General features: G+C 49.4%; 1 protein-coding gene across 1 annotated transcript in view; it reads left to right on the top strand.

The window, feature by feature from the left end:
- Positions 1-12,407: 12,407 nt before the first annotated feature.
- The window catches only part of ADAMTS7 (ADAM metallopeptidase with thrombospondin type 1 motif 7), a 54,444-nt gene continuing 46,959 nt past the window's right edge, over positions 12,408-19,892 (top strand). Inside the window, exon 1 of the mRNA XM_045395882.2 lies at positions 12,408-12,642. Within this exon, the coding sequence (XP_045251817.2) occupies positions 12,543-12,642 (100 nt within the window). The 5' untranslated portion in view covers positions 12,408-12,542. The remainder of the gene's footprint in view (positions 12,643-19,892) is intronic.

Raw genomic sequence — 19,892 nt, 5'->3', positions numbered from 1 at the left:
GTCATGTAAGCTGGAGTGCAGTGGCACAATCACAGCTCACTGTAACCTCCAGCTCCCAGGTTCAAGTGATCCTCCTGCCTCAGCCTCTCAAGTAGCTGGGACTACAGGCATGCACCACCACACCTGGCTAATTTTTGATTTTGTGTAGAGACAGGGTCTTGCTCTGTTGCCCAGGCTGGTCTTGAACTCCTGGTCTCAAGCAATCCTCTGGCCTCAGCCTCCCAAAGTGCTGGAATTACAGGAATGAGCCACCATACCCAGCCAGATGCTGTATTTCTTTTCTTTTTCTTTTTTTTTTGAGATAGAGTCTCACTTTGTCACCTAGGCTGGAGTGCAGTGGCATGATCTCAGCTCACTGCATCCTCTGCCTCTTGAGTTCAAGCAATTCTTCTGCCTCAGCCTCCCGAGTAGCTGGGACTAAAGGCGCGTGCCACCCCGGCTAATTTTTGTATTTTTAGTAGCGACAGGGTTTCACCATATTGGCCAGGCTGGTCTCGAACTCCTGACCTCATGATCTGCCCGCCTCAGCCTCCCAAAGTGCTGGGATTACAGGTGTGAGCCACTGCGCCTGGCCCAGATGCTATATTTCTAACAAACTCCTAGGTGATGCTCTGCTGTTGGTCCAAAGGGCCACATTTAATGTAGGGAAGGAAACTATATTCTACTAGTAGCAATGGGCTAATGGCTGGGCATTAGTCTCTATGTTTTACTGGGAGATTGGTGGTGGTGTAGTGAGCTAGGTTGGCAGAGGTTACTAAGGAACTTCCACTGTGACTAACACTAGTTTACAAAGTACTTTCACATATATCATTTCATTTGAGGCATTATTTTAATGCCATAGGGAGTTATTGTAATCATTATTATACCATGGGCCGTTATTTTAATCCCCTGCCCTTTTTTTTTTTGAGTTGAGGTCTAGCTCTGCTGCCCAGGCTGTAATGGTGTGATCATAGCTCACTGCAGCCTTGAACTCCTGGGCTCAAGTGATCCTCCTGCCTTGGCCTCTCAAAATGCTGGGATTACAGGCATGAGCCCCTGGACCCAGCCACCAATTCTTTTTTTACACTAAGGATTTAAGACTCAGAAGGATTGGTTGGGTGCAGTAGCTCACACCTGTAATCCCAGCACTTTGGGAGGCCAAAGCAGGTGGATTGCTTGAGACCAGGAGTTTGAGACCAGCCTGGCCAACATGGTGAAACCCTGTCTCTACTAAGAATACAAAGATTAGCTGGGTATGGTGGTGCAAGCTTGTAATCCCAGCTACTCAGGGGTCTGAGGCAGGAGAATCGCTTGAACCTGGGAGGTGGAGGTTGCAGTGAGCCGAGATGACGCCACTGTACTCCAGCCTGGGCAACAGAGCAAGACCCTGTCTTTAAAAAAAAAAAAAAAAAAAAAAAGACCAGGCATAGTACTCATGCCTGTAATCCCAGCACTTTGGGAGGCTGAGATGGGTGAATCATGAGGTCAGGAGATCGAGACCATCCTGGCCAACATGGTAGAACCCCCTCTGTATTAAAAATACAAAAATTAGCTGGGCGTTATGGCACGTGCCTGTAGTCCCAGTTACTCAGGAGGCTGAGGCAAGAGAATTGCTTGAATCCAGGAGGCAGAGGTTGCAGTGAGCTGAGATTGTGCCACTGCACTCCAGCCTGGTGACAGAGTGAGACTCCATCTCAAAAACAAACAAACAAAAAACACGTAGCAGAGCTGGGATTTGAACCCAACCATATTTAGCTCCAGAGCCTGCCACCATTACTACGTGGCGCTCACCTTGAGAACATCCAGATCCTGAATCTAGTCTGGAGGGAGGCAGCTGAGTTGAGCCAGGCCTGCGGGTCTTATCTCTACCAGGAGGTGTTACAATTGGTCATTCAGATGGTTTGCAATTAAGCCTTTGTGGGTTCCTGTACATAGAGCCAATAATCTCTATTTCTTTGGATTTTGTTCCTTTCTTGTGAAGCCTCCCTCCTGGGTCTCTGCCTTCCTGTTCATGTCTAGACTGGTGTCTCTTCTGGTCTGCTAACCAGCTGTGATCCTGGAATCTACCTTTACTATTATTCTGGAGGCTCCCTTCACCTTACGTTTGTGTTGGATCTGTTCCTTAGGGCGTCAGTCTTTCTCTTTCTTGGCTTACTTCTTCATTTTGGTAGAGCACAACCTTTAGTAACTTTTGGAAAAAGGGTGCATAGAAGGCAAATATTTTGAGTCCGGTGCAGTGGCTCATGCCTGTAATCCCAGCACTTTGGGAGGCTGAGGCAGGCAGATCTCCTGAGGTCAGGAGTTTGAGACCAGCCTGGTCAACATGGCAAAAACCTGCCTCTACTAAAAATACAAAAATTAGCCTGGCGTGGTGGCAGGTGCCTGTAGTCCCAGCCACTTGGGAGGCTGAGGTAGGAGGACTGCTTGAACCTGGGAGGTGGAGGTTGCAGTGAGCTGAGATCACACCACTGCACTCCAGCCTGGGTGACAGAGCAAGACTCTGATCAGCACCCCCCCCAAAAAAAGTTTGACCTTGTATGTCTTAAAATGTTCTTATTCCACTTTCTTACACTTGATCAAGAGTCTGGGAGTTGAATCCTATGTTGGAAACCATTCTCCCTAGAATTTTGAAGGCATTGCTCTGTTGACCTCTAATCTGTAGCATTGCTGGAGAGAATTCTGTTGCCACCCCAATTACAGAGTCTTTGGACCATTTTTATTCCTTCTCTGGAAAATCTGGAAACAATTTTCTCTAATATCCCAAAGTTATGGTACGTCGAGATGTCATGTCTTGGTGTGGGTCTTTTTGTGTGTGTGCTGGAAGCCAGTAAACCCATCTAGAAATTCATGTGCTTCAGTTCTGAGAAAACTCTTGTATTATTTATTTGATAGTCTTCCCTCTGTTTCCTCTGATCTTGCTAGGTCTCCTATTTTTTGGATGTTGGATTTATGAAGTTTTAAGATATGGACAAGTTTTTACTTTTCATACAGGCATATCCATAAACTGTTTTCCTACAGATTTTGCTGTTGATTTCATCTTTAAAATATCCTTCCCAACGCCAAAATTACATAACCAACTTCACTTTTCATGTTGGCAATAGCAGTTTCAAAATAAGGTTCATGCTGTTTCTCTTGTCTAAGCTCTACTGCAGGCAGCAGAAGTGACTATTTGTTGGATAAATAAAACAGTGAAATGATTTATTGATTTAAAAAAAAAGAAAAATGATCCATGTAATTCATTTTGTCCAGCATCTTTTTTTTTTTTTTTTTTTTTTTTTTTGAGACGGAGTCTCGCTCTCTCGCCCAGGCTGGAGTGCAGTGGCGCGATCTCAGCTCACTGCAAGCTCTGCCTCCTGGGTTCACGCCATTCTCCTGCCTCAGCCTCCCGAGTAGCTGGGACTACAGGCGCCCACCACCTCGCCTGGCTAGTTTTTTTGTATTTTTTAGTAGAGACGGGGTTTCACCGTGTTAGCCAGGATGGTGTCGATCTCCTGACCTCGTGATCCGCCAGTCTCGGCCTCCCAAAGTGCTGGGATTACAGGCTTGGGCCACCGCGCCTGGCCTTTATCCAGCACCTTATTGCCAGCAGGGATTCTGATTTTTATTTTTTATTTTTTAAATTTATTTTTTATTGTTTATTTTTGAGACAGAGTCTCATTTGTCGCCCAGGCTGGAGTGCAGTGGCGCAATCTTGGCTCACTGCAACCTCAGCCTTCCGGGTTCAAGCAATTCTCCTGCCTCAGCCTCCTGAGTAGCTGGGATTACAGGCGCCCACCACCACACCTGGCTAATTTTTGTATTTTTAGTAGAGACAGAGTTTACCATGTTGGCCAGGCTGGTCTCAAACTCCTGACCTCTGGTGATCCACCTGCCTTGGCTTCCCAAAGTGCTGGGATTACAAGTGTGAGCCACCATGCCCAGCTGGGATTCTAATTTTTAAATGTGAAAACAAATATTTTCTTTACAAAAGTTAGTAAAATGCATGAAAAAACAAAAGATAAATAATGAGCAGAAAGAGCTCCTAAATATTCAGTAAACACAATAGAAAAGCAATAAAAGTTTTCAGATTATTTCCAGACACAAAAAATATGGAACATCCATTGCTGAAACAATGGTGTGAAAAAAGAAGAAAAACACAATTTTAAGAAGAAGAAGAGGCTAGGCATGGTGGCTCACACCTGTAATCCCAGCACTTTGGGAGGCTGAGGCGGGCGGATCACTTGAGGTCAGGAGTTGAAGAACAACCTGGCCAACATGGTGAAACCCTGTCTCTACTAAAAATACATAAATTAACCGGGTGTGGTGGCGGGCGCCTGTAATCCCAGCTACTCGGCAGTCTGAGGCAGGAGAATCGCTTGAACCTGGGAGGCAGAGGTTGCAGTGAGCCGAGATCACGCCACCGCACTCTAGCCTGGGCGATAAGAGTGAGACTCATTCTAAAAAAAAAAAAAAAAAAGAAGAAGAAAACAGCCAAGGCAATAAGTAAGCTATAGCATCAAGGTGGTAAAGAAACCCAAAGATGGTTGGGTTTGTGCCAGGACAAGGCTGGGTCCAGTAGCGTGCATGGCTCACACTTCCAGCACTGGTTAGACTCTCAAACAACAGTCTTCTGAGATCCTACTAAGCACCAGCCCATCAGACATGGCCCGTGCCCTTTCAGTGTTCATGAGCTAGAAGTGAAGATAAGATTTGACTGCAGGAAAGAACGTGATAACTATCATTAAGAGCCCCTTTGCAAATCAGCATGGCTCTTGGCAATTAGCACTTAGTATATGTTCATCAGTGAGTCTCTGGTGAAGGGGATCTGGCAGCCTCCCACATATCCAGCTGTCTGACAGACTTAGAAACAACTCTAAAAGGAGGAGTCCCGAAGAAACAGATCCTTTAATGATAGAAGCCAAAATTGGTAATTTGGAGAGGCAGTGATATGGAGTGGTTAGGAATCCAGGTGCTGGAATTAGGCCAGTCCTGGCCCTGACACCTCCAAATGTGGGATGTTGGGCAAGTTACTTAACCATTCCATGCCCCAGTTTCTCCACTCCTAAAATGAGGAAAACAATATCTGCTTCATGTTGGAAAGATTACATGAGACATTGTGTGTAAGGCACAGTGCCAGAAAATAGGATACAGCACTCCTTCACTATCTCAATTTGCCTCCATCAAATCATCATTCTCACTGCCCAAGTGGCAACTCAAAGGCAGTAGAAGCCAGTCATGAGCCTTTTTCCCATCAGCTAAGTGATGGCTCCAAAATCTCAATGTGGATAATTCTCATGACTCTTCCTGTGGCATTTCTCCCCTACGGTGAGGGGGCAGGACACACTCCCAAGCTGCAGAGGCAGCTGTGGCTATGGCGTTGGCAGGTGAAGGCTGCAGTGCTCCAGAGAATGGGGATAGATTGAAAACACCCATGTCTCCAGGGCTTCCAGAACAATGACTAATCAGGCCCACAGTGGCAGCTCAGCATCCCTTTCCAAGTCAATCATCCCATACATTTTCAAGGCCAGCTCATACTCTGCCCAGTTCTGTCTAACGAGGGGGCTTTTTTGGGCATCCTTGTTTAGAAATCTGCAACCTAAACTGGCATTTTCAATTATTTTGCAATGCTTGAAATTTACTGGGGTGGAAGGGACCCACCAAAAATAATGTCTTTAATTTGGCAATACCTGTCTATCAAAGTCACAAATGCACACATCTCTTACAGCAATCTCAGTTCAAGGACTTTATTCTACAGATGTACTCACACAGGTGCATCGTGAACATGGCCAGAAAGAGATTGGAAACAATCTAAATATCCTTCAGTAGAAGATGAGGATAATGGCATATGCACACAATGGAATATCAATTTTGTAACATTTTTTAAAATATTGAAAATAACTATCGAACACATACTATACGCCAGCCACTGTTCAAAGTAGTTAGGACACATTAGAGAGCAAAATAAAGATTGCCTGCTCTCACAGAGCTCATATTGTGGCTTATGTGCCACAAGCTCCACAACCAAGGATATGAAGCCATCTCCAAGTTTACATACATATGTATGTGTGTATATATATATACGTGTGCGTGTGTATATGTGTGTGTGTGTGTGTATATATATTGTTTTTGAGATAGAGTCTTGCTCTATCACCCAGGCTGGAGTGCAGTGGTGCGATCTTGGCTCACTGCAAGCTCCGCTTCCCAGGTTCACTCCATTCTCCTGCCTCAGCCTCCCGAGTAGCTGGGACTACAGGCACCTGCCACCATGCCCGGCTACTTTTTGTATTTTTAGTAGAGATGGGGTTTCACCATGTTGGCCAGGATGGTCTCGATCTCTTGACCTCGCGATCTGCCTGCCTCCGCCTCCCAAAGTGCTGGGATTACAGGAGTGAGCCACCATGCCCGGCCTATATAGATATATATATATATTTTTAGACAGAGTCTTGCTCTGTTGCCCAGGCTGGAGTACAGTGGCATGATCATAGCTAACCATAGCCTCTCCAGCTAATTTTTTAATTTTTGTACTCTCACTGTGTGGCCCAGGCTAGTCTTGAACTCCTGGGCTTCAGCAATCCTCCCACCTTACCCTCTCAAAGTGCTGGGATTACAGGTATGAACTAGGGCACCCAGCCTCCAAGTTATAGTGTTAAATTTTTTTAAAAAGCCAGGTAAAGATAGAGAGTATATATGCTAGCATGTGTGTAAAATATATCTTTGTGTTTGCAATGCATTTTTCTGGAAGGATTCATGAGAAACTGAAATAAGTCATGACCCCTGAGAAGGAGCACTGAGGGACCAGGGGTCAGGTTTGGAAGGGAATAATTACTTTTCAATGTTTGTAAAGTTTACATTTTTAATTCTGTGCTGTCTTACAACAAAATACAAAATAAAACATAAAGGCCTTTACTTTTGCCAAATGCCTCAAATCCTTTCTTTACTCCTCTAGACCAGGGTTTCTCAACCTTGGTACTATTGACACTTGGGGCTGAAGAATTCTTTGTTGCAGGGGGTTGTCATTTAGCCACACCCCTGGCCTCTACCCATTAGATGCCAGTAGCACCCTCTCCCTGGTTGTGACAACCAAAAATGTCTCCAAACATTGCAAATTCCATGGAGGCAGAATCACCCCCACTTAAGAAACACTGCTCTAGATAACATATGAAATAGGGGTGTAGGAGTCTCTATCTCCACTAGATAGATAAGAAAGTTGAGGCCTAAAGAGGTTTTATTTTGTTTTTAAGAATTGTGTGCCTTGTCCAGGTGCTGTGGCTTATGCCTGTAATCCTAGCACTTTGGGAGACTGAGGAGGGCAGATCGCTTCAGTCCAGGAGTTTGAGACCAGCCTGGGAAACAGAACTAAATCTCATCTCTACAAAAAATACAAAAATTAGTTGGGCATGAAGCACATGCCCGTATTCCCAGCTACTCGAGAGGCTGAGGTGGGAGGACCACCTGAGCCTGGGGAGTTTGAGACTGCAGTGAGTCCTGAGCATGCCACTGCACTCCAGCCTTGGTGACAAAGCAAGACCGTGTCTCAAAAAGAAAAAAAAATGTGTGGCTCATTTTCTTTGTTATTTATTCATTTATAATTTTAAATGGATGATGTTCTGCTATACTTTCCTACTTTTTATTTATTATTATTTATTTATTATTTTGAGACAGGGTCTCACTCTTCCTCAGGCTAGAGTGTAGTGGCACAATCATGGCTCACTACAGCCTGGACCACCGGGCTCAAGCAATCCTCCCACTTCAGCCTCCTGATTAGCTGGGACTACAGGTGTGTGCCACAACACTTGGCTAAATTTTTGTAGAGACAAGATTTTGCCGTGTTGCTCAGGCTGGTCTCCAACTCCTGGACTCAAGCAATCCTCCTGCGTCAACCTCCCAAGAGCCACCACACACAGCCCTTTCCTACTTTTTAAGCAATCTATCAATATATAAATGGATATATAGAAGTAGAACAAATATAGTATCTTTTTAAATTTTGATCAGTTTCTGGTAATGTTTTAGCTATGTTAAAACTTACTGGAGATGTTGGGTCATATAGCATGATAATCATTTAAACAATAAATGAAATAATTTATATCAAGATACGGGGGAGAAGCTCACTGACTGGATACTCGACACTCTGAACAATGACATAAAATATGTGTTGAAATATCAAATCTCTTGCTTTGTTCAAAATGTACACTTTGGGCTGGGCACAGTGGCTCACACCTATAATCCCAGCACTTTGAGAGGCCAAGGTGGGCCGATCACTTGAGGTCAGGAGTTTGAGGCCAGCCTGGCCAATATGCCGAAACCTTGTCGCTACTAAAAGCACAAAAATTAGCCAGGTGAGGTGGCGAACGCCTGTAGTCCCAGCTACTCAGGAGGCCGAGGCAGGAGAATTGCTTGAACCCAGGAGGCAGAGGCTGTAGTGAGCCAAGATCGTGCCACTACACTCTGGCCTGGGCAATAGAACGAGACTCTGTCTCAAACAACAACAACAACAACAACAAAAACAAAACCCCCAAAAAAACAAAAACAAAATGTACACTTTACTCCTCAAAATTTGGAGTTGGCTGGTCCTGTATTTCCAGTTGAATTATTATTTGCATCATGATGGCATGACTAAGGCTTATCATTTTTTGTATCTTTTTTTTGTATCCCATGGTTTCCAAGGAGGTTTAAAATGAAGGCATCCAGCAGAGTGTGGATGGAGTAAAGACCAGGACCTGGGACACTGGAGGAAGCAGGCAGGGACTGTTGTCAGCTGCGGGATTTGAAAACACAAACTCCAAGGCTGCATTTCAGAAAAGCCTCCAATCTACTGTTGGGCCTTGGCAGCATGGAGGCAGTTCGTGGCATTGGCCAGGGAGGGCTGTGTGTCCCCTCCCAAGATCCTCCTGATCTCTAGGGTTTGCTGTGCTGGTGGCAGGGATCACAAAGACTAAGACATGACCTTAGCATCTCACAGTGTGTCAGGGTTGACAGACCCATAATCAGATACTAGCAGTCTAGTGTGCTGTCAACGAGAATGGCAAAGGGTGCTCCAGGGAACCTAAGAGGTCAGGGAGGGCATTCTGGAAGGGGTGACGTATAGCCTAGGTCTGAAAGGACAAGTCTCAGGGACATCAAGTTTATGCCCATCTTTTATTTATTTTTCATTTTTTGAGACTGAGTCTCGCTCTGTTGCTGGCTGGAGTGCAGTGGCATGATCTCGGCTCACTGCAACCTCTGCCTCCCAGGTTCAAGCAATTCTCCTGCCTCAGCCTCCTGAGTAGCTGGGATTACGCGCATCTGTCCACCACCATGCCCAGCTAATTATTTTGTATTTTTATTAGAGAAGGGATTTCACCATGTTGGCCAGACTGGTCTCAAACTCCTGACCTCAAGTGATCCACCCTCTTCAGCCTCCCAAAGTGCTGGGATTACAGGTGTGAGACACTGCACCTGGCCAGTGTCCAGCTTTTTACCATTTATTTTTATTTCTAGAGACAGGGTCTCATTCTCTCGCCTAGGCTGGAGTGCAGTAGTGCGATCAGAGCTCACTGCAGCCTCAATCTCCTGGGCTCAAGGGATCCTCCTTCCACACTCTCCTGAGCAGGTAGGACAACAGGCATGCATCCCGTGCCTGGCTCACATCTTCTCCCTTTCACCTTCACATGACTGGCTCCTTCTTGTCATTCTGGTGTCACAGCTTAAATGTCACCTTTTCAGGAAGGCCTTCCCTGACCACCCCATGGAAAGTAGACTCTAGTCACTTCTGGTTTTATTTTCTTCAAAGCACCTCTCTGTAGCTGGTCTTGTTTATATGGTGGTCTGAATTGTTTATCCATCTGTCTATTTGCTTGCTGTCCGTGGCCTCCTCCAGAGTGGGAGCTCCAGGGAACAGAGACCTTATCCATCTGTTCACAGCTGTGTCCCCAGTGCCCTGGGTCTGCAGTGCATACTTGATATTTATGGAGTGAAGAAGATATGTGTCAGGTGATAAGGGCAGAGTGGAGGCGTGCGAATGGGGAGGGCATCTCTAGAATGCACTGCGCAGGTCAAGGTGGAGAAGGAATTTGGCTTTGACACCAAGATGGGGATGGACAAGAGGCTTAGCCTGAGGTACAAACGGGAAAAGGGGGAATCTAGACAACCTTGAGGGAGAAGTTTGACTCAGACAAGGAGCAGGTATGTGGGGTGGGAACTAGAAGGGACATCCAGTCCATGGAAGGGTATTATCAGTACTGTTTTTTTCTTTTCTTTTTTTTTTTTTCTTTTTTGAGACAGGGCCTCACTTCATTGCACAGGCTGGAATGCAGTGGTGTGATCTTGGCTACTGCTCACAGGCGGGGCTGGGCCCGGCCCAGCCTCAATCTCCTGAACTCAAGTGATCCTCCCACCTCAGCCCCGCAAGTAGCTGGGACCACAGGCATACGCCACCATGCTGGGCTAATTTTTAATTTTTTTGTAGAGATGGTGTTTCACTATGTTGCCCAGGCTGGTCCCAAACTCGGGGCTCAAGTGACCCTCCCACCTTGGCCTCCAAAAGTGTTGGGATTGTAGATGTGAGGCACCTTGCCTGTTTTTTGTTTGTTTGTTTTTCCCTAGAGACAATGTCTCAGTATGTCTCCCAGCCTGGCCTGGAACTTCTGGGTTCAAGTGATCCTCCCTCCTCAGACTCCTGAGTGTCACTGGGACTATAGGCCTGTGCCACTGTGCCCAGCTATTATCGGTATTTTTAATAGGAGGAAGACAAGAATGTTTTTAGACTGACGATCACCAGCCCAAGGAGACCGAGGAAAGTGGGGGACACCTGGAGCAGGACCCTTGAGGAGACAGGAGGGGAGGGAGCCACAAGCCCTGGTGGAAGCATTGTCTCTGACTGCTGGAGGGCACCTGTTTCACTGTGTCCAGATGGAGGGAGAAGCGAGTGGGTGCCAGCTACAAAGTCTCATTGCATGCAGTGCAATGGATGTGGTGGTCTGAATTGTTCCTGTCACTGAGCAGCAAGACCAGCTGGTGTAAGCGGTGGGGAAGAAATGGAAGGTGGTTGGGTAGCGGCCAGGAGTCAAGCAGTGGATATAACTAGGGAGGGAAGTAGGTGAAGCTAGGAGGGGCTGGTAGATGGGGCAAAGAGGAAGGTATCAAGGGACTGGAGGAAGAGCAATACATAGTGGGATTGTAAAGGTGGAAAGGATAGCAGGGTTGGGTCTGAGAGGAGGGCACCTGATCTTCGGATTTCCGAGATGGAGCAGTTCTGAGGGATGACACAGCCCAGGCTGCGACCCTGAGACCTGATGGCTGAGGTGGAGTGGAAGGTCATTGGAGATGTGGTGGAGGATGTAGGTGACCCTGTGCTACATGAATTCCCTAGAGGACAGAAGGGTTGAGGGTGGAGAGGAAGCCAGAAGTGAGCTTGCAGGAATTGAAGGAAAGCACCCAGGAGATTGGACAATGAGGAGGTGTGCGGGTCTCAGAGGGCAGGGGGCACACAAAGGCTAAACAAAAGGAGGAAGTTGACCGTAACCTCCCTGAGGACAAGACTGGCATTCTCGGGGCAGGGCCATGTTTAGTGACGGCAGAAGGGAGAGAGGAAGCTCCTGGGAGCACAGGGGGAAGGGGAGCCTGAAGCCAGAGCCAAGGCTGGGGCTGCGAAGGACAGATGGCCGGTGTTAGGGGCGGAGGCTGGCCTGGGATGTGAGATTGGAGTTGGCCAGGCTCCAGGCTCCCCGGGGGCCCCTGTTGAAAGTCTGTGGGCGCTGGCCTGGGCGAAGCCGCGGTCCCCTGCCTGTGGACTCAACTCTGCGCTCTGCTTCAAGCAAACACACTAGGAGAGGAGTCAGGAGACGAGGAACTGCGGGGCCCCACCTAGCGCGGGCAACCGCTGTCCATCCAGGGAGGGCCCAGGCCTCTCTCCGCAGCTAGCTTTGAAGCAGGGCCCCCGCTGCCCCTCTGTGTGACCCTGGACCCTCGGGAGGCCTCCCGTGTCCCCTTTTGAGAGGCTGCCCTACTTGGCCCGGAGAACACAGCGAAGGGCACCTCCTGGAGCCCAGTTTAGGGACAACACAGAAATTCTGGAAATTCCAGATTCTTTGTGGGGAGCCTCAACGGGTCGGGGTCGGGAAGGCCTGGCCGGGCTCCGCCGGCAGGGGGCGCTGGGGACAGGGGGGCGAGGGGCGCGGACATCCGTCGTGGGGCGCTGCCTGCGCCGGGCCCTGCCAGCCCTTGAGGGGAGCGCGGCCTGCGGGGCCGAAGAGGCCAGGGCCGGTGGGGGCGGGACGGGGCGGGGCCGGGGGCGGGGGAAGGAGCCCGAGGGGCGGGGCGGGGGCCGGCAGCCGCCCTCCCTCACCCACCCTCCCTTTCTTTCTTTCTTTCTTTCTCTCCTTCTCGCTCTCTTGTCTTTTCTTTGCCTCTGCAGCCGGCCAAGGGGGCGGGCCCTGCAGCCTTTGTTGCCCGCGGACCGAGCACAGCCGACCGGAGTCTGGGCCGGGTAGTCGGGAGCTGCACGCGGGCCGTGCATGTCCTGAGCCGGACCTGGGACCAGGCAGCGACCGGACGGGACGGACGAGAGCGTGCGCGCGGGGTCACCCGGTGGCCGCCCGGTCCCTGCCATGCCCGGGGGCCCGAGTCCCCGCAGCCCCGCGCCGTTGCTGCGCCCCCTCCTCCTGCTCCTCTGCGCTCTGGTTCCCGGCGCCCCCGGACCCGCACCAGGTGGGTGTCCGCCCCTCCCCGGCCAGCCAGCCCTGCCACCCCTTCCCGCTCCCCAAGTCTCGGTTTAGTCCCTCCTCAGCTTTGTGGTACCCGCGCCGGCCCCGCTCTGCCTGGAGGTGGTCGTGTCTTCTGCTCCCAGGGTATTAGGGGACAGGGGTGGGGTCGGGCCGGCGGGGGAGTGAAGCGGCGCCTCTGGGGAAATTTCCTCAGCCCTTGATTCAGCTACTGACACTGTCTGTTGCCTGCAATAAGCCCCTTCCGCTCTTCGGGCTCCGGTTTCCCCACCTCGGGTGCAGCAACGCGCCTCGCTCCTGGGAGAACTCTCGTCCGAGTGGGCTGGATGGAGCGCAGTTTACCCACTGAGGATTTGGTTTCTCACACTCCTTAGTGGGGCTTTCCTGGAAAGCGGGCTGTCCGGGACACCGCCGGCGAGGGCGCCAGGTCGCAGGTCTCCGCGGGTCCCCGCCGCCCCTCCCCCCCCGCCCCCCGCCTGCTCCCGCCTACCGCATCTGGGCTGCTGGCGCGGTCCCTGGCGGCCTGGGGGACCGGGTCTTGCGCGGTCCTTGCACTTCCTGCCTCTCCCTCCCCCAAGTGTGAAGACGCCGGGAGTGGAACCGGGAGCAGGAGCTTCTTTTCCCGGCCATGGGTTAAACTCTCCCCGCCCAGCCGGGCCGGCCTCCGATGAGCCTCTGGCCTGCGTCCAGACTCTTGTTTGGCGGAGACCTGCCGGGCGGCAGCGCTGCTGGCGCGTCCGACGCAGCGCAGCGGGCCTGGGAATTCAGTAACCGAGTATGTAGGAGACCCCAGGCCCAGTGCTCCGGGAGCTCCCAGTTAGGGGAGGCGGTGGATAGTTGGGAGAGCCCTGCAATAGAGGCGATCGGCAGGCTTTGTAGGAGAGGAGGGGCATGAGGTTGGAGAGACTGGAAGGATGGATGGATTCTGGATGGGCTGTAAGGGCGTGGAGGGAGTGGGGGCCTCCCCTGGGGAGCATCAGTCGGGGGACTGGAGTAGGGTTACTTGCTGGGACGGAGTCGACCTACCTCCCCACTGGAGGGATTGTGACTAGAAAGTAGTCTGACATTTACTCTTGGTCTCAGAGGTTTGGGAAGTCAATGAAGGGAGCTGCTGATGAAAGCAGTGTTTTGGGAAGATTTGGTCTAGCAGCCATGTGCAGAGTGCAGAGGGAGCGAACATTTAATGAGCACCTACTGTGTGCCAGCCTTACGGGTTATTTCTCATAATCTCCACAACAACCCTGCAAAGCAAGTGATGGAAAGGTCTTTTATGGACCGGCAGACAGGCTCAGAGTAGAGCGACCTGTGGGTTTGGACTCCTGAGCTTCCTGAATGAGGCCTGTATTTTCCACTGTCCAGAACTGGGGGCTGAGGAGGATGAACCGGGCTATGGGAATGAGAGAGCAGGAAAATGCTTCCTTCAGGACTTGGGTCCAGGCCCCCTGGCAACTGTGCGAAGAGCTGGGTACGGTCAACCTGGTGGTATTCTTATGAGGATTAAATGAGATACTGAATATGTCAGTTGCTCAGTACAGGACACAGTGACTACAATGTAGTGGTCATTATTTTTATTAATCTGCCAGGCCAACCCAGGACTCCCCAGATGACCTGGACCTGCTATTTGCGGGTGGAGGCAGGCCAGGCACTCTCCTCTACCTAATCTGGGCACAAACACTCCAAGGGTGGAGTCTGTCTCTAGTGTTCCCATAGATATAGAGCATGGGGTCCTCCCCGTTCTGCACTCCCTTGGGATTGGTGACTCTGAGGCTGCTGGCCTGTTTGTCATTTTCTTTGGAGACCAGGACCTAAGCCTGGGGCTCCTCCTCCTACTGAATGTTACCTTCTTTGAGACCAAAGGGCTCATCCTGGGCTCACTTTTAGGAAAACATATCCTTTTTCCCCACTTGTGACTAACCCAGGGACCTGCTAGGGTTTCTGAGGCTGGAGCCCAGCCATGTCTCCTCCTCATGCTGTATGGCACATGTGAACCCTGTGTGCATGTGTTTCTGTGCACACTAGGACTCACAGAGGAGGGCATTCACATACCACCCCCCACCCTGCTGGGTATTTTTCCTTCTTGGCATGAGCTGTGGGTCATTTGAAGGGCTGGATTGTAACTCAGGTTCTTGATAGGGAGGTGAGGGTAAACACCATCTTGGCATTTCTTTGATAGAAACTCCAAAGTGACAGTTCTGTCACCCAGGGGAGATATTAAAAGTTTTTAACACCCAATGTGGCAGGAGCTTGGTCCAATCAGAACAGACCTCCTGACTTGGCAGAATAGATTTGGCCATGAATCTCTGGCAGTCCTCCTGAATGGCGCCTGTTGCCATTCCACTGTCACTTGAGCTCTGCAGGCTCAGTTCTGATGCAAGCACATGACCATTTGAGACTGGAACCTGCAATTACTCCTTGCTGGCACTGGGTGGTGCTAGTTTCAGCCACCAACATCTCTACTGGGGTCAACTGTAGGCTACAGTGAAAGTTACTTATTTTTAAACTTACCCCTGCACTCTTTGAAAATATTTTAATGGAAAAACAATACAAGTTAACTATAAAAAAAATTAATGCTGGTGGGGTGCAGTGGCTTATGCCTGTAATCCCAGCACTTTGGGAGGCTGAGGCTGGCAGATCTCTTGAGGCCAGGAGTTCAAAACCAGCCTGGCCAGCATGGTGAAACTCTGTCTCTATTAAAATACAAAAATTAGCTGGGTATGCTGGTGCATGCCTGTCATCCCAGCGACTCGGAAGGCTGAGGCATGAGAATCACTTGAACCCAGGAGGCAGAGGTTGCAGTGAGCCGAGATTGCACGACTGCATACCAGCCTGGGTGACACAGGGAGACTCTGTCTCAAAACAAAACAAAACAAAATAAAAAACCAACCAACAAACCAAACAAACAAAAACTAAACAAAACAAGAAAAAAATTATTGCAATAAAAGTGGCAACATCCTGGCCGGGCGCGGTGGCTCAAGCCTGTAATCCCAGCACTTTGGGAGGCCGAGATGGGCGGATCACGAGGTCAGGAGATCGAGACCATCCTGGGTAACACAGTGAAACCCCGTCTCTACTAAGAATACAAAAACTTAGCCGGGCGAGGTGGCAGGCGCCTGTAGTCCCAGCTACTCGGGAGGCTGAGGCAGGAGAATGGCGTGAACCCGGGAGGCGGAGCTTGCAGTGAGCTGAGGTCCGGCCACTGCACTCCAGCCTGGGTGACAGAGCGAGACTCCGTCTCAAAAAAAAAAAAAAAGTGGCAACATCCTGTAAGTCTGTTCTTTTCTTGTTGATTGAAAAAGATGTTTTAGACCGGGCACAGTGATGTACACCTGTAATTCCAGCACTTTGGGAGGCTGAGGTAGGCAGATCATTTGAGCCCAGGAATTCAAGACTAGCTTGGGCAGCATAATGAGACCCCATCTCTACAAAAAAATTAAAAAATTATCCAGGCCTGGTGGTCCACGCCTGTGGTCCCAGCTACTTGGGAGGCTGAGGTGGGAGGATTGCATGAGCCCAGGAGGTCAAGGCTGCAGTAAACCATGATTGCATCACTGCACTCCAGCCTGGGTGACGGGGTGAGACCCTGTCTCAAAAAAAAAAAAAAAAAAAAAGAAAGAGAGAAAGAGAGAGAGAGAAAGAGAGAAAGAGAAAGAAAGAAAAAGAAATAAAGAAAAGAAAAAAAACCTGTTTTGGTTTGGTTTGGTTTGTTTGTTTTTAAGCCATTAGGCAAACAGATAAAACAACACGTTTTTAAAAGAAAAAGCTAAGTATACGTTAGAAGTTCTCTTGCTAATTTTCAGTTATAACTTAGCTCACATTTGTTATGTGCCAGCTATTGTTGTAAGCACTGACATGCTAACTTATTTAATTCTTACACAACCAAAGAGAGCAGCTGTAATTATTATCATCCCCATTTTACAGATGGAGAAACTGAGATTCTGAGTGGTTGAGTAATTTACCCATGGTCTCACAGATATGGGTAGCAGAGCTGGGATTCAAACCCAGCCTGTCTGGCTCTAGAGCTCACTAATCCGAATGCTTTTTACCTGCAGCATAGCTCTACTTAGCCCTGTCCACATTTTTGAACTTAATAGGATGCTTCTTTGTAACTCATCTGGAATTTCTGTCTTGCAATATTTGCCTAGGATCTAGAGCAGGTATTCTCAACAGGACTGTACATCCCTTGGGGCATGGGTCCTTCCCCAGAGATACTTTATTTATTTATTTATTTATTTATTTATTTTTTTTTTTTGAGACGGAGTCTCGCTCTGTCTCCCGGGCTGGAGTTGCAGTGGCCGGATCTCAGCTCACTGCAAGCTCCGCCTCCCGGGTTCACGCCATTCTCCTGCCTCAGCCTCCCGAGTAGCTGGGACTACAGGCGCCGCCACCTTGCCCGGCTAGTTTTTTGTATTTTTTAGTAGAGACGGGGTTTCACCATGTTCACCAGGATGGTCTCGATCTCCTGACCTCGTGATCCACCCGTCTCGGCCTCCCAAAGTGCTGGGATTACAGGCTTGAGCCACCGCGCCCGGCCCGATACTTTATTTTTTTAAAGCTTTTGGGGCCTTTTCTCCCCAGTGGTTGATTCCTCAGTTACATACCTGCTTCCATCCCCCAACCACATGCATTTGAGGACAAAACTTGCCTAAAAGAGTGTCATGGAGCTCCTCCAGTTGAGAACTTTAGAGCTAGTTGGCATCAGTGCCCCCTGACCTTCAGCTCATCTTTAGCTGCCTTGGCTGGGATTGCCCTTGCCCTGGGAACCAATGTTAATACTCACTTAAAACAAATCTTGGAGGGTGGGCATAGTGGCTCATGCCTGTAATCCCAGTACTTTGGGAGGCCGAGGCGGGTGGACCACCTGAGGTCAGGAGTTTGAGACCAGCCTGGCCAGCATGGCGAAACCCCATCTCTACTAAAAATACAAAAAATTAGCTGGGCGTGGTGGCTAGCACCTGTAATTACAGCTACTTGGGAGGCTGAGGCAGGAGAGCTGAACCTGAGAGCTGGAAGTTGCAGTGAGCCAAGATTATGCCATTGTACTCCAGCCTGGGGGACAAGAACAAAACTCTCTCTCAAAAAAACAACAAAACAAAACAAAACGAGCCTTGGAATTGTAGTCTCCGCGAATTGTGAACCTTGGGAAAGTTAGGAAATCCCCCACTGGAAATGAACCTGGGAAGCAGTTCTTCCCTATCTCTGTCATTTTCGTCTCCTTGACCTGGGCTCCCCTCCTCATGTTTTTCTGGCCTGGATTTTCCAAGCAGATGAGGAAACAAACCCAGAGACATGCAGTGACTCACATTATACAACTATTAAGTGGCCCACTTGGGCCTGCCCGGGGTCTTGTTACTTTCAAAGCCCATGCTCTATAATGCATTATTTTGTCCCTCCATTGCCTTCCATTTTACAAAACACATGCCTGGGCCAAGATTAAACTTCTTGTTGCCCATTCTTCTGGCTTTTCCCCCACTTCTCTGAGGGTTTACCACACAGTGCCCCTACCACCAAGAGGCCCTCCTTGTCTTCACTGTTAAATTAACATATGTTGGCCGGGCGCGGTGGCTCAAGCCTGTAATCCCAGCACTTTGGGAGGCCGAGACGGGCGGATCACGAGGTCAGGAGATCGAGACCATCCTGGCTAACACGGTGAAACCCCGTCTCTACTAAAAAATACAAAAAACTAGCCGGGCGAGGTGGCGGGCGCCTGTAGTCCCAGCTACTCGGGAGGCTGAGGCAGGAGAATGGCGTAAACCCGGGAGGCGGAGCTTGCAGTGAGCCGAGATCGCGCCACTGCACTCCAGCCTGGGTGACAGAGCCAGACTCCGTCTCAAAAAAAAAAAAAAAAAAAAAAAAATTAACATATGTTAAGGGCCATCTCAAATGCATCCTCCTTGATGAAACTTTTCTTCATTCTGATGCATTCATAAGGTGTCATCCCCTCCCCTTGCTTGGACCTTGTCAGCACTGTGCCAGAGTGGGGGTCTTGGATCTACCACACCCATTTTTCTGTTTGTGTGTGTGTGTGTGTGTGTGTGTGTGTGTGTGTATGTGTGTTTGGGGGGGAGTCAGAGTCTTGCTCTGTCATCCAGGCTGGAGTACAGTGGTGCAGTCTCTGCTCACTGCAATCTCCGCCTCCCAGGCTCAAGTGATCCTCCCACCTTAGCCTCCGGAGTAGCTGAGACTACAGGCATACAACACCACGCCTGGCTAATTTTTGTATTTTTTGTAGAGATAGGATTTCACCATGTTGCCTAGTCTGGTCTCCAACTCTTGAGCTCAAGCAGTCTGCCCTCCTCGGTCTTCCAAAATACTGCGATTACAGGTGTGAGCCACTGCATCCAGCCATTTCTCCATATGAAGGCAAGGATGGTGTCTTATCCACTTTCCTGGACTTTGGAGCACCTAGTGCACCCTCACAGTTAGTAGCCAAGGGTCACATACCAAATGCCATGGACTAGGCAGGTAATGTAAATGAGCAAACGAGGTGGGCAGGGAGACAGATTTTTCCTGAAACGTGGGGCCTCTTGGCCCATCTCTTGTTTTCCCACTTTTGTTAGAGACTCAGTTCTTTACTGAGTGAAAGGAAACACAAGCGTGATGGGAAAGGGAGCCTACTTGCAGCCACAGTACTGGGAATGAATAGGGAGTGGTGGGGACTGAGGACTGGGGAGCATAGGCCCTTCCTAAAGGGAACTCACTGCTCCACCCTGGCCACTTCTGCCAGGCAGAAATTTAAGCCTGACATGGATGGATGATAAGACTTTTCAAGAAAAGCTGAAAATTGAGATTTTTGTACAAGATCATGTGATTTTTTTTTTTTTTTTTTTTTTTTTTTTTTGAGACGGAGTCTCACTCTATAGCCCAGGCTGGAGTGCAGTGGCGCCATCTCAGCTCACTACAAGCTCCGCCTCCCGGGTTCACGCCATTCTCCTGCCTCAGCCTCCCGAGTAGCTGGGACTATAGGCACCCGCCACCATGCCCAGCTAATTTTTTTGTATTTTTAGTGGAGATGGGGTTTCACCATGTTAGCCAGGATGGTCTCGATCTCCTGACCTCGTGATCTGCCTGCCTCGGCCTCCCAAAGTGCTGGGATTACAGGCGTAAAGCCACTGTGCCCAGCCCCAAGATCATGTGATTCTTAAACATTGGCAGTTGACTAAAACGTTTTTCAGTATTTGTGTCAGCCAAAACAAACCAAAAAATCAATAACTGATCAACACAAGCAAATCTGCAAGC

Source organism: Macaca fascicularis, chromosome 7, assembly GCF_037993035.2.
Source record: "Macaca fascicularis isolate 582-1 chromosome 7, T2T-MFA8v1.1".
Lineage (NCBI taxonomy): Eukaryota > Metazoa > Chordata > Mammalia > Primates > Cercopithecidae > Macaca > Macaca fascicularis.
This window is presented reverse-complemented; position numbering and strand designations above follow the sequence as displayed.